The 14,775-nt window shown below is 35.1% G+C and overlaps 1 protein-coding gene across 5 annotated transcripts in view; it reads left to right on the top strand.

The window, feature by feature from the left end:
• Positions 1–14,775, top strand: part of EFR3A (EFR3 homolog A) — a 101,270-nt gene that overhangs the window by 14,401 nt on the left and 72,094 nt on the right. Inside the window, exon 1 of one of the 5 annotated variants that reach the window (XM_050801595.1) lies at positions 3,065–3,632. The exons of the other annotated variants lie outside the window; for them this stretch is intronic. Within the exon in view, the coding sequence (XP_050657552.1) occupies positions 3,620–3,632 (13 nt within the window). The 5' untranslated portion in view covers positions 3,065–3,619. Of the gene's footprint in view, positions 1–3,064; positions 3,633–14,775 lie in introns of those variants that run through there. 5 annotated transcript variants of the gene reach the window in all.

Raw genomic sequence — 14,775 nt, 5'->3', positions numbered from 1 at the left:
ACTAGTCCTGCTCAGCAAATCCTGTGTTATGTGTTGCTATCTTCAAATGTTGGATAGAGAAATCACTTAAAATATATATTTTATTTAGATACGTAATTAGACTGCTACTTATCTTTTCAGTTACTGTTTAATCAGAAAATGTAATCATCTCAGTTCAAATGAAAATCTCTAACATATGGCATAGATGCTGTGGGTGTTATGGAATCTATAAGAAGAATCAATGCTGTTGGTATATTAAATGTATTTCCTCTAAAAATAATTTTGGAAGTTACAAACACTCCTACAGATTTAACACTTTTGTTGCTCTGTGACTAATGAGGAAATAATTTTTTTAAAAAAATGTATGTAGTTAGGGTTTTAGAGCTGTTTTAAATTTTGCCTGAGATAACTCATATCCTATTTGTGAATTATTTAGAGGACTTTTAATTAAAGTAACTCAAACCAACTTGGTTAGCTAAGAAAGATCCTAGTCATGGCCTGTGATAGATTCTTTATGCTCATAATGGTAGCAAACTAATATTTTTTGATTTAGGGGTTTTTCTAAACAGTGGTGTCTTACTTTGTTTAAGCAGACACTGTCCTTTGTCAGTGATTCTTTTTTCTAAAAGCTTAGCTAAAAATCTGCGGAGAGCCCCAAATCTATCTTTTTTTCCCTCCATATTCAGCTTTTCATTTTGGACAACAGGCTAGTAGAATTTTAAACTGTGACCTTAGTATTACTAATGCATATTAAGGTCACAGCAAGTATACAGAAGGAAATGAGTGATTTTAAAAAGCTTTATTGATATATAATTTGCATATCATAAAATTTACCTGTTTAGCTGGGCGCGGTGGCTCACGCCTGTAATCCCAGCACTTTGGGAGGTCAAGGCAGGCAGATCATGAGGTCAGGAAATAGAGACCATCCTGGCTAAACAGTGAAACCCCGTCTCTACTAAAAATACAAAAAATTAGCTGGGCGTGGTGGCAGGCGCCTATAGTCCCAGCTACTTGGGAGGCTGAGGCAGGAGAATGGCCTGAACCCGGGAGGCAGAGCTTGCAGTGAGCGGAGATCGCCCTCCAGCCTGGGCAACAGAGCAAGACTCCGTCTCAAAAAAAAAAAAAGAAAAACAAAATTACCTGTTTTAAGGATATGGAGATACTTGATTTTTACGTTAAACAAAATCCCTGGGAAATCACCTAGACGGTTACTTTTAACAAATGCGAATTTTCAGATGCTCCACCTTTTCTTCTCCCTAGATTTTGGTTCATTAGGACTCACACTTTTCTAAGTATTAGGAGACTTGTGAAAACGAGAGTCTCTGAAATCCCCGTCCTTTTTAACCTTTTAATTGTAAGGAATTATTTCTGGATTATATATATATATGATATTTAAGTTTAAAAACCTGAAAGCTTCCAGTATCAGATTACTGTAGTGAGAAGCATTTTAATCTGTGCAGGAAAGTGTAAATGGACTTTTCTGCATGCTGAAGTTACAGTACAACAGAGGATTCTCACTGTAGTTTTACAAAATAAAAATTGGCCTTAGCTTTAAAACCGGATTTTGCTTGGGGATGGATTTACTGCTAGAATTTTGTAAAAGGTTATGTAAAAATATTTCCATTATTTTCCTTGTCAGTTTTGTGATACTTGTACCGGAGTGCTTTGTTATTGTAAGCTGAAACTTCAGTGCACAGTGCACTGTGGGTGGAAAAGCTTTAAGACATTCTAGACCCTAAACAGCCATGGCCATTTGACTGTTGAGTTTGTAAACTAAAAACGTTCTCTCCCCTTTTTCCTAAGGTGTGCCTGTAGCAAGGACAGCAGAGTCCTCCCTGTAGCTCTTGCTTGTGGTCTTGGTATGCGGGGAGTTTACCAGGAACTTCTTATGTGGACCCTCTAACGGCATAAAAGCTTCTTTTTTCTTTCTCACATGTTCTTGTATTCTTAGGGACATTTTTTAGCTCAGAGTAACCTATGATAGGAAAAGAAGATAACTTCTAGAAGTGGGAAGTTTTGTAATATGACAGATTCTCAAGCAGGGTGTCACTTCCTCATTCTCTACCATCTGATTTAAGTTTTGTACCTCTGGAGAGCAGTGGCAGTAATTGTATAATTTTTTGGCAGCTGCACAATGTTTTGACTACGTTGCTTTAGTCTCCAAAGTAGACAGTTCAGATTTTTTTTGAAAAGAACTTTCTCAGAAAGGCAGTATAGTGTATAAAGTGTTGAGAGTACAGGCTTAGAGGCCCTTAAAGAGGTCTGTGCTCCATGCTTCTCATTGTATGGTCTTGGGGATATTATTGTCTTTCTGATTCTCTATTCGTAAAGTCTAAATATCAATACCTACCTCATAGGGTCATTCTGAGGATTAAATAAGACCAAACCTAGAATTTAGTGGAGGCTCAAATATTTGCTAAATACATTTTGAAAGAATCAGACTGGTAGATGAGGGATAGATAGGAGCAGGGAATTCCTGGAGTAGATTGGATCTTGTTGCCATTTGGTTAAGTCTTCTGGTTTCCCACTGTATTTGCACAATATCCATGAAGCCAGATTTTGTGCCTTTGAAAAACACTTGGATTAGAATTTGGTGTATAAGTTTGCTGAAATGCTGTAACAAAGTGCAACTAACTGGATAATTTATACAACAGATATTTATTGTCTCACTGTTCTGGAGGGCAGACCTCTGAAATCAAGGTGTTGGCAGGGTGGATTCTTTGTGAGGGCTGTGAAGGAAGGATCTGTTCCAGGCATCTTCCTGACTTTTAGATAGCCATCTACCTGGAGTTCTGACTCTAGGTGTGTCTGTCTCTAAATTTCTCCTTTTTATAAGAATACTTGTCGTACTGGATTAGGACCTACCCCAATGGCCTTATCCTAACTTGATTGCTACTACAAAGACCCCCCCCTCTCTAGATATGGTCACTTTCTGAGGCACTGGAAATTATGACTTTCAGATATGAATTTTGAAGGGACACAATGTAATCCATAATAGATATATATCAGATGTGAAAATGAAACAGACTTTTACTTCCAACATTTTCATTTTTTAAATTGTGCTTATTTATTAAACTTTGATGTAAATTAATGGTATAATCTTTTTTCTTTTACTGAGACCAGACATTCATTTACCTAAACTTAAGTGAAGTATATGTAGCACTTGAAAAAAATTGGTGTAATTGAACAAAAATTCCTTATTTCCTTGTCTTAGTTACTTTGTATGTTACTATTGAGAAGGGAGGAATGTTTGAGTTTGAGTGACTGAAGTATCAAGGAAGGAGTTGAATTCTCTGGAGGCTGACTTAAAGTCATTTTGGCATTTAAACTGGTTTCAGGAATGGTACATAAATGCTAAATATAGAATTTACTGGTGTACATGTTGTGTGAAATCTTACGTGTATTAGTTTTCTAGGGCTACCATAACAAGGTAGCACAAACTGGGTGGCTTAAGATAACAGAATATTTTTCTCTCACAGTTCTGGAGTCCAGAAATCCAAAATCAAGATTCGGGCAGGATCACGCTTGTGAAGGCTCTGGGGAAGAGTACTTTTTTGCCTTTTCCAGTTTCTGGTATTTACTGTAGTCCTTGGAATTCATTGGCTTGTGCAAAATAATTCCAATCTCTTCCGCTGTCTTCATGCAGCCTTCTGGTGTGTATCCATATCTTTCTTTTTCTTATATAAGGATACCAGTCACTGGATTCAGGGCCTAACCCTAATCTAGTATGACCTCATCTTGATTATATCTGCAAAGACCCCATATCCAAATAAAGTCACAATGGCAGGTATAGGTTGAGTATTCCTAACCTGAAAATCTAAAATGCCCCCAAATTTGAAACTTTTCAGCTCCTTTTTGAGCTCTCAAAAGAAATGCACTTTGGAGCAATTTGAATGTCAGATTTTTTGATTAGGGTTGCTCAACTAGTATGTATTTTGCAAGTACCCTTAAATAAAAAAATAAATAAAAATTCTGAAACACTTCCTGTCTCAAGCATTTTTAATAAGGTAAATTCAGCCTTTACTGGGGTTAGGACTTAAACATATTTTTGGGGGAACATAATTCAACTCACAACACTTGTCCATTGCTTCTTAAAATCACATTTACTCTTAATTTCTCTCTTAAATTCTCCAGTTGTTCTGACTAGTAAATGGACAGCCTTGTTCCCACACATCAATGTACTTGAGTGTGACAACTGAGAACTCTCCCACTTTCCTGTATGTTAGCCTGTTGCCTTGGTTTTCCAGGTACATAATCATGCTTCATGTTTTCACTCTTTGTCCTTCTGTTCCAACAGTTTGTTGGAAATTCTTAGGTTGTTTTTGGTTTCTTGTTTTCTTTACCAACTCAGTATCATAAGTTGTATTTAAAATTATTGAACTTCCTATTTTATGACTTATAACAGATTTTATCTCCAGGAACTTTTTTGTAATTGGAATGCATATTGACTTACTACTGAATACTTATTACTAATACCACTTTCTGTTGAGACAACAATATTCTCCACAGAATGAATGGTATGAGCAAATGCATTGGAATAAAAATGTTTGAGACTTGATTTGAAAGCGTATTCACAGCTTTTGCTGTGAAAAATGTTATGCTTTATTGGGAAGTAAGGCTGAAAAGGTAGAGATTTTGCATAGGTTCACCTCCAAGACCGGCCTGTCAATGAAACATAAATAAATTGGGGAGATCGTTATTTTGACAAAGTATTACGTGACTTTACTGTTTAAAATATGTTGGCGTGTGTGTATAAAGCAAAAATAAGCTATTGATCATGTATACTTTTTAAAATAAGTGATTTGAGTTTTCGTGGGTATGCACTGAAGGAACTATCTTTTAAATTGTCTAATTGTGGATATTAATTACCTTTTCCATTCTCAATATTTGTGTGACATATAATAAAATGTTTTGTTCTCATTTTTTTCTAATGTGTTCATTTTGCTCTATAAACTTCATGGCCTTTTAAAAGGCATCTGGGAAAATGTCAGGGTTGTTTCTTTTTTTTTTTTTTTTTTTTTTTTTTTTTTTTGACAAATTGGAAATGCCACATTCAGATGCTTCTTAGGAAGAATAAAACGTTGTTATTCTGAGTCTAGGTTTGAACTTTAAACATTCATCTCGTTTTAGTATAAAGTGTTTTATTTACCAAGAACTTCAGGAGGCTTTCTTGTCACCTGAATGGCAAGTTAATTCGGAAGGAACATATCAAAATATTAAAATGAGAAAAGTTGGGAACCAGCATTAGCTGAGTCACAATCTCCTGCTTAACCTCATTTGCCGGTGCGCACTGAGAAGAACCGCTTCTTGCCAAAACATCTCTCTTCAGCTTTCAGTAGGAAGCAGTGTCCTTTGGCTTACAAAGAAGTGGTAACAGAACTAAGTGAAGATGAATGAAGCAATTTGAAATTGGCATTAGTAGATTTAGTTTCCTCTTTTTTTAAGCAATTAAAATTTAAAAACCCGCAGCACTGTGATTGGCATTTTTGACATTTAGCTTGTGCTAAACTAAGTATCAGGGACTTAATGTAATTGCTGTATCTTGCTAAGACCTGCTGTACAGATACTTCTTAGGTCATAAAATGAATGCTTATTAGATTGTTTCTCATGAACACTAAGGACCAGTGTAGAAATCATTTATTACCAAAGTATGATTATTAGCATTTTATGCCAAAGGAATTATTTCTGCATACCCCCTTCAGTATTTTTATATACTCAGAAATGACATTAATAAATATCTAATTAAACAGATGAAGGCAATTTCAATAGAAATCTGAAAAGCTGGTTATATTTTATAAAGTTTACTCTTTATGCTGTATTAAGTATAGTAAATCCTTTTAGGTAAAGTTGTCTTAAAAGAGATTTTTAATAGAAAGATCTCCTTACTGTACTTTGTCCTTGACTCTGCATTTTTCTTCATAGTTATTGATATAATTATCTTTAATTTTTTCACAAAGTAATTTTTTATCCTTTGACACGTGAAAAGACTAATCACATAATTACAGTGTTTTCATCATGCTACTGCCCTACTCTAACATTTTGAGTTGTTTACAGTGCCTACAAAGTCCAAGCTTAACATCCATATATGTACAAGGTTGTCTAAAGTTTTGAGGTGAGAGAAGTATATGTTATCATATATGCTTGTACAGCTACTGCTAATTTATCTTTCTGTTTCTTCTTCTCTAGGCTCCAGAGCTAAATCTGCAGTTCAGCTGGGCTAGTCATTTTATTATAGCAGAACATCCTGTTTCCCTCAGCCTTTCTAGAATACCCTGTTCCCTCTGTTTGTTTTCTTCCTTTCTTCAAAGGCTAACTCAAAGCTCAGGTTTCTTGAAAGGAGAAACTTGTCCTAATCAGTCCAACTCAGAAAAGTCTTTTCATCTTCTGGTCTCTAAGAAATAATCTGTTCTACTCATTTCGTGTTCATGCTTGGCTGAGCTCATCTTTTACATCCTCTAAGAAGCTTTTCTAGACTTCGATTTTTCTTATTTGTCTTATATCTTATTTATATTGTTTATAGGTGGATCCTTCTACTCTTTCAAGCATGTACGTTCTTGTTAAATAATATTTTGCGTTACAGTTTTTTTCTTTATCTTCCACAGTACCTTATATACTACTTTCAACAAAAATTAGTTAATGTTTGTTTGCATTTGAGTTGGAATGTCATGTGCTTGAGAGAATAAACCTTAGAGAGATTCCTTAGTCTGACCTCTGGTTTGAGTCTCAGGAATATACTTACATCCAGGTTCTGTCCTTTGAGGATATCACAGACTAGTCCCTTTTTCACATGATGTCCTTTAAATATCTGAGTAATACCTGATACTTTAACATTTATTATGTGATATGTCCTGTGCTAAGCATTTTGTAACTAAAATAATGAAGATTTTTGTTATGCATTATAAATTGTACTTAGTAGCCTTCAAATACACCACAATCTGTGCAGTTAGTCAAATTCAACAACAGTTCATTTTTGCAGAATCTATGAAGTGGGGCAAGCGTCCTTCAATTATCAGTAAATTTAGCTCTTGCAGGCAGGTAATGCATTGCACTCCATTTCCAATCAATAATATGTGATGAAGAGCATCCAGAGAACTATATAAAAATTATTATGAAGAAATATCTTGATTTGATTTGAGGACATTAAATATGAAAACACAGAAGTATAAAAATGATACAAATATATTGGCTTCTGCAAAAATCTGAATGAGGAAGCTCTTAATAAGTAATATGTTTCCTGTGGCAGAGGGAAGTAATTTTTTTTTTAATAAGGTCTTCTCTCCCTGAAGACCTGATTATAATTTTTAAAAGATAAGTCTTTATGCTATATTAAGTATAGTGAGTGCTTTTAGGTAAAGTTGCCTTAAATTGGGTTTTAGTAGAAAGATCGCCTTCCTGTACTTTGTCCTTGATCCTGTGTTTTCCTTCACAGTTGTTAAAATAATTATCCTCGTCCCAAATTTTGCTAAGGCCTAAAACAGAACAGTAGTATATACAGTAATGAATATGCCAGGCTGATGTTGGTATTCATTGTGGCTAGATTATTTTATTTTAATTTTATTTTATTATATATATATATATATAGAGAGAGAGAGAGTTTTAAAATAAATGCAGCAAGGTCAGTAATCACACTGTCAAGACTAAAACCAGAGTAGTCAATGAATAAAATAGTTAAAATCTATTATAGGGTTATAGTTGATTATTAGCTTTCTTGTGTTGTAAGACTAGAAAAAAATGTATACTATTAGCTTCATGTTATAAAAATTATAAACAATATACTTCAAATATTAATGTGAATTGCTGTCTCAAAGGCTAATTCATTGATCAAGAAATGCAGTATATTAGTCACAGTTTCAGAATGTATTATGGTGACTTTAAAAAAACCGTTTGTATTATCTGTGATTTCAAATTTCTTTGTAAATGTCTATGATGTACTGTATAGTTAAAATTAACAGACTAAGTATTTTTTTGGGGGGGTGTAAAAGTAGCACATTTTAAACACAAGAACCACATCAAAAATGATGAAATTGAAGAAATAAAAAAAAATTTGTATCTTATTATTTTGTGTAGTCAAAGCTTTATTGTGGCACAGTGATGTAAAATGTGTGGTGCCAGATACTAAAAATTACATTTTAAGATATATGTCTACTGACTGCCAAAATTTACTTATAGCTCAAGAAACACACCTGTAAGTTGTTTTTTTAAAAAAAAATTTTGGAGGGTTTTTTTTTGAGACAGGATCTTGCTCTGTTGCTCAGGTTGGAGTGCAGTGGCATGATCATAGCTCACTGCATCCTCAATCCCCTGGGCTCAGGTGCATCCTTCCTTAGCCTCCCGAGTAACTGAGCCTATGAGTGTGTGCCACCATGTCCAGCTAGTTTTTATGATAATCAGTTTAAACTTTCTATGTATTTTAAGTGTGGGAGTCAAATGGTGTTTTCACTTTTTATTATAGCATTTTGACTATAATTAATTGCAACTTATAAAATGATTAATATTTTAGTCTAATATATTAGAGAGGACTTCACATTTCCAAGGTTGCAATTTTCTTTCACAGAGGGGAAAGATGTACATGGTAACTTTATTATAAAATCATGTTTTCCTTTTTACTTGCATTTTAAAATGTTCCTAATTTCTTTTTCTGATGTTTCCTCATTACTGGAGCATTCTTTAAAGTCCATGTATCTTATCTGTATATTGTGCAGATGGTGCAGATATAGATTTGATGCTTACGTTTTAGAGCCTACTAGGTTCCTTTTTCCAGACTCATGAGTAAAATAAGTCACTTTTCCTCTCTTACAGCAGAAGTTTTCTCTAGGGAAGACAGGAACAGGTGAATAGAATAGTTTATCCAAAGGTGTAACCTGTTCTCTAGTCATTGCATGTAAAATAAATCCCAAGGACTGATAATTTTAAGAACACAATGGAATGAAATACAGAGAAACATATTAGCACAATCTCAAGAAAAGAGAAAATTTCAAAGGTCTGGTCATGTTTTAGAAAAACGTGGAAAATTTGATCATGATAATTTCACTTTTCCTTTACTGAACTTGAAATACTTGGCTTAGGATTTTAAAGACCATTTAGTCCTGATTTATTTCTGAAGTGAGTCTGCCAAGTATTCATTTATACAAATTACTTAAAAAATCTCCTCCCCAATGAGGTCTGGTGGCAGCATTTGAAAATAATAGGGAAATTCTAGTGGTCTTAGTCACAAATACCAGCTCCCTGTTGCCAGTGATAGGTCTTTATCACATCAGCATCTCCTGTGAAGTCTTTTTTCTCACTCATTTGGTCTCCTGGTTCTTTATAGTGCTGTTTATGATTCAGTTATTATAATATATAAGATGATATTATGAGGTGCAGTCTATATTATAACTTACCTATTGCATGACTTAGATAAAGACAGTTTCCCAAACACCTGAGGTACACAAGAAAAAAAAGTCATATGCTAAATTCTCTACATCGTTTTACAAGGGAAGTGGTTCTCTAGAGCAGTGGCTGCCGAATGAACGTGCGTGTGCATGAGGGCCATGATGGGAGGGGAATTTTTAATTTACCTTAATAGTATTTTTGAATTACAGAAAGTTTTAGTTGTCTCAAAATAATTTGTTCTTTTAAAGTGGTTTAGAAATGAGTGACAGTTCCGGGGTCATTAGCTTATGTTCAAGCATTGATATAACAAAAGCAGTTTTCAAAAAGACAATTTAACAGTGCTCCTTGGTGTTTCATGAATATTTGTTCAGGTTGTTAAAAGTCCTTTACAGGAAATATTTAGCTTATAAATAGGCTAATAAAAGGGAAGCTGTAAGTTCAGTTTCTTTTGTGCTCTTAGTATTAAAGGAAGCTGTTACCAGAAACACAGATCTCCGTTTTTAAGGTAAAATACTACTATACATGGCTAGCTTTGTTACTTTGTGTATTTACCAAGATTTTCTCTGAGACATGGAAGTAATTTCCTATAGAAAGCTCCAAAGATATTGATTGATTGGTTGAAATGCACTCTAGAAATGGAAACTGTCTCCATAATGACTTTGCCAAATGTTTTCCTTACAAATATAGGGAAACACTTTATTTTTGCCAACAAGTGCTTTTGTTAGACTGCATTTTAGTAGGACTCTTAGAACATGTTAGTGCTTAGTACTATTGTAAATTCACTCTCAGTTCTATTATAAATTGTGGATAGTCTGATTTGCCTTATGCCTTTCCTCTGTTTTTCTCCCTCTTAATCATGATCCCTAACGTTTATCTTAGACCGCTACGTAATTACTACCGTCCTCAAAAACATATTAATTATGCAAAGTAAATTTCAATGTAATAGTACCATGGTTTGCATTAAAGAAGAAAGTCACTGCTTACATCTTTTTTTAAAAAAATTACAACAATGAAAATGTTCTGTTTTTAATTCTAAGAGTACTACTGACATTGTAGAAGACATTAGTTAATCTTTTATGTATTACAAAAGGGAATCACATACTGTTTCAGTTTTTATTTTTGCATCATCTGATTACTTACCTCTGTAGATTGGGACACTGAGGCGGTATAGTCTCCTTGCCAAGACTCTGCCAGCTGAGCGCATTGAAGATGGTCTGTGACATGCAGGGTCCAGGGATATGGTCTTGAAAATAGGGATGAACCATGCAGTGTTGTACAGTGGTGGGGTAGAGGTATGAGTACTTTTCTCTCCTGGTTGCAGCTCTGGTTTCTCTTTCATCCATTGGGTTGTTTCCTATTTTGCAAACTAAGCCAGGATCAGATGAAATGAAAAGGGAATTATATTATCTGACTTTAATATTTGTGTTGTTTTTTTTTTTCAAATGATGGTTCTAGAAGCTTTTCCAATGAAATCTCTCAGAGTAATATTTTCCAAAAGCCGGGATTACTCTGTATTTTATTGCTCTAGTCTTTGCGTAACTCTGCTGAGTAATATTTAATTTTTTTCCAATAAATATGATAAAATATAGTAAAGTTAAATCTAAATGTAAGTCTGTAACTTGACTACTAATAAGTAGGATAATGTCTAAAATTAAAACTTTTTACCTTAAAAATTATAATAGTGGGAAAAAATCAGATACAGTATATAAACCAGTTAGTTGCCTCAGGAAAAAAAGGTGCTGTTTTATTTTTTTCTACAGTTTCCCAGAATTGTTTGGAGAAGTGTACAAGAGTTTTGTCTGTGTTATGCCTATTATAGAGCAAAGTTATTGCAATGTAAGGAGAAGACCATCTTTTAAAACAGAATTGGAGCTTTAATTCCATTTATTGCGTTGTTGTCCTCTTTTTCCATAAGGTTTATGTGCCTAGGAATTAAAATCAAGTAGTGAAATTGAGAATGAAAGGAGAGAAGGTTTACGATTATATGTGGAAAGAATCGTGTAATAAAATACTCCTCTAATGGATTAAAATCCTTTTAAAAGGAACACTTTTCTGAAGATAAGATTATTTTGTTCCTTTTCTTTTGACTCCATATCTAATTAGTCACCAAACTCTTTTCATGTTTTCCCACTTTTCTTTCAAAGCTCTGGGATACTAGAATATGCATTGTGTTTTTCCCATGTGCCATCCTGCCTAGTGTTGCTTGTGTTGTTCCATTTGATTACAGTTGTCCTTCACTGTCTCTAGTTTATTCCTTTTAGTTCAGTCTTACTCGTTCTTCAGGGGAGTCCTCAGTATCCAGTTCAAGTTCCATGTCCTGGGTAAAACTTCTTTTCACTTTAGCCAGAAGTTGTTTTCTCTCCTCTGAACCTCTGTGGTGCTTATGGCCGTGCAGTCTATTTGACATGGGAGAGCCTTTGTCCTAAAATGTCCAAATTTTGTTTCAAAACTTAAGTTTTAAACCTTTTTCTTTTAAAGTATGTAGTCACCTTTTTAAGTCCTTGTAGTTGTCATTTGTAGCATAGTGTGCTAAAATAACACCTATATTACAGGCTTTATATATAATATGTGTGTGTGTATATATGTATAAATACAGAATTATATATAATATGTGTGTGTGTGTGTGTGTATTGCTCTTGTCTTTGGGTAGCTCTGCTGAGTAATATTTAATTTTTTTCCGGTAAGATAATATGCAGTACACATACATATTTAGCTTTACTGCGTGTGACATATATGTGTATATACACACACGCACACATTATATGTAAATTGTTTTGGTACCTGGAAAGGATATGTGTGAGTGGAACTGTAATATTGCTAAGTATTTTTGATTGTGTGAAGTAAATGTCTTGTTCTCACATCAACTGAATGAGTAACTTGACTTTTAATTTTAACCTTGCGGGGAATATATGTGAGGCAGACTCTTTTAAAGGGTTTTGGACACCACAGAGCTAGAGTTCTTGAAGTGGTTAATTTTAGAAATCTTCTAATAGAAAGTCTGTCTCTTTTCACCTTGATTACTGGTGGCCTCTGCTAGACCTAAAAATAAAACCTGAATTGTTCAAAGTGATTCCTTTGACATTGTCATCTGTTTGTCGGAAAAAATCATATCATTCTGGCACTTAGTGTTTTATGGTGGGCAGTGTACTTTATTGATTTTTATAGCATATAGGAGCAGATGTTAAACTCACTTTATATTTTGTTGTCCTTATTTATTTAGGAAAAAGCATTTTTATAAATGTCTGCTTTATGCCTGACATGCATAACAATGAGTAAGATATATGGGCTTTGCATTTGAGGGATTCATATTCTGGTGGTGAAGACAGACACATATATGTAAATAAGAGCCGTAGATTGTTACAGGTGCTATGATAGAAATATATAGTGAGGGCATAAAGGACCAAAATCCTGTAATCATAAGCACTGTCATTTAAAAGTATGAAATCTAGTGAGCCATACATATGTCAGTGAATTTATATTATGTTACATGTTAGAATTAAATGAGGGAATTGCTACATAGAAGGTATAGATACTATTATTGTATGCTTTTATAGATTATGAAACACTTAATTCAAAGCCATCCAGTCGGTTTCCATAATATTAATACAATCTAAGCATTCTTCATCTCCAGTGACAGTGTTACTAACTTAGCATTTTTGTTTTGGAGGATAGCTTTATCCCAAGTATAGCCAGTGGCATGGTGGCAGTTAGTGGTTGAGACATCAATATTTCCAGTTAAATTATCATTGAATAATATAGTCCCTTGAAAGTGGAAGTTGCTTATTTTTAAAGGGGTCTTTTTTTTTTTTTTTTTTTTTTTTAATGCTCCAAGTCCCCAAATTTATAGAATTGCATAGGAAAGCAAATGTTGTCACAAACCAGAAGTACTCACTGGTCAACCAACCACTTACTATATTGGTTCCCAGTATTCAGAATTCTCCTAGTACCTTTGAGTGCCTGCCTGCCTAATCCCCACTATCAGTTTCACCTTGAGGTTCTCTATGCAGCTGCTCAAGTCCTTCTATGAATGCCTCTTTGAAGCAGGATGGATTGGAAATTAGCTGTAATACCTCATTATTGAAGGAGGAGGATGTTTCCTCTTCTAGAGGTCAATTGGCATCACTGCTGTTTAAGGACTAAGAGGCATTGCTGAATCTATATGAGAATGATGTTAGGGGAGCAAAGGAGAAGAATTTTCTTGGGGTATCGAGTAGAAAAAACAAACTGCTAGCTTCTTCTCCTATACTGTCACAACACAGAACACTTCTGTGATCAGATGTGTGGGAGATTTTCCCCAAGCACCGAGCCAGCAGTTCTCCAGCTGGGTGTCCTCTAATGTAATTCAGTTCTTAGCAGTATTTACCTGGAGGTAGTGTCACAGCCCACAGGTTGAGGGCTCTGTCTCACAGGACTGCCTCCCCGCTGCCCCCCTCCCCCCCAGTGCGCGCGCGCACACACACACACACACACACACACACAGAGTCTCTCTCACGTACACACACACACTCTCTCTGTCTCTCTCTCTCTCTCAAGATGCCAATTGGAAGCCCCAGGTTGTTTTTCCTGTGCTTCTGCCAGCCATAAATCAGGATTCCCACACTCCCTTCTTGGGCTCAGCTAATTTCCTAGAGTGGCTCACAGAACTTAGAGAAATACTTTACTTACATTTACCAGTTTATTATAAAGGGGATTAGGAAGGAGACAGATGAACAGCCAGATGGAAAAGATACAAAGGTCCAAGTATCGGAGAAGGGGTGAGGAGCTTCCAAATATATTCTCTCCAGATAAGTCACCCTCCAGGAACTTCCATGTGTCCAGCCACCTGGAAGCCCATCCACACCCAGTCCTTTTGGGTTTTTTATAGAGGCTTCACTATAAAGGCGCGATTGATTTAAATCATTGGCCACCCATAACCAGCTTAACTGTCAGCCCGTCCCACATCCTTAGAGGTTAGGGGTTATGGCTGAAAGTCCCTACCCTCTGGTTATGCCTTGCTCTTTACCGTGACTAACCCACACTGGAAGCTATCCTTGAGCCCCCAGCCATCAGTCAACTCATTAGTATGCACAATGACACTTAGCACTTTGGAGAACCTAAGGCTATCAGAAGCTATTTGTTAGGAAATGGGAAGACTAAATATATATTTCACAATATCACAGATGTCTTTAAAGAAATGTTACTTCAGGAGTATGTAAAATTTGCTCATAAAAAAAGAGCATATTAAGTGTGTTTAGGTGGCTTCTACACTCTAGGCACTTTTTATGTATTATTAATTTAATACCCTTAACTGTGAGAAGTAGGTAGTAGGATTTTCCTGTTCACTGACTAAGGCTTAGAGAGCTGTATTGAATAGATTACTCCTGAGCCTATGTGTACACTACTATAATATTCAGCCTGGCACTTTTTTGGTTATAATTTATCCAC

Source organism: Macaca thibetana, chromosome 8, assembly GCF_024542745.1.
Source record: "Macaca thibetana thibetana isolate TM-01 chromosome 8, ASM2454274v1, whole genome shotgun sequence".
Taxonomy (NCBI): Eukaryota; Metazoa; Chordata; class Mammalia; order Primates; family Cercopithecidae; genus Macaca; species Macaca thibetana.
Note: the sequence above shows the minus strand (reverse complement) of the source record. Positions and strands in the feature narration are given on the sequence as shown.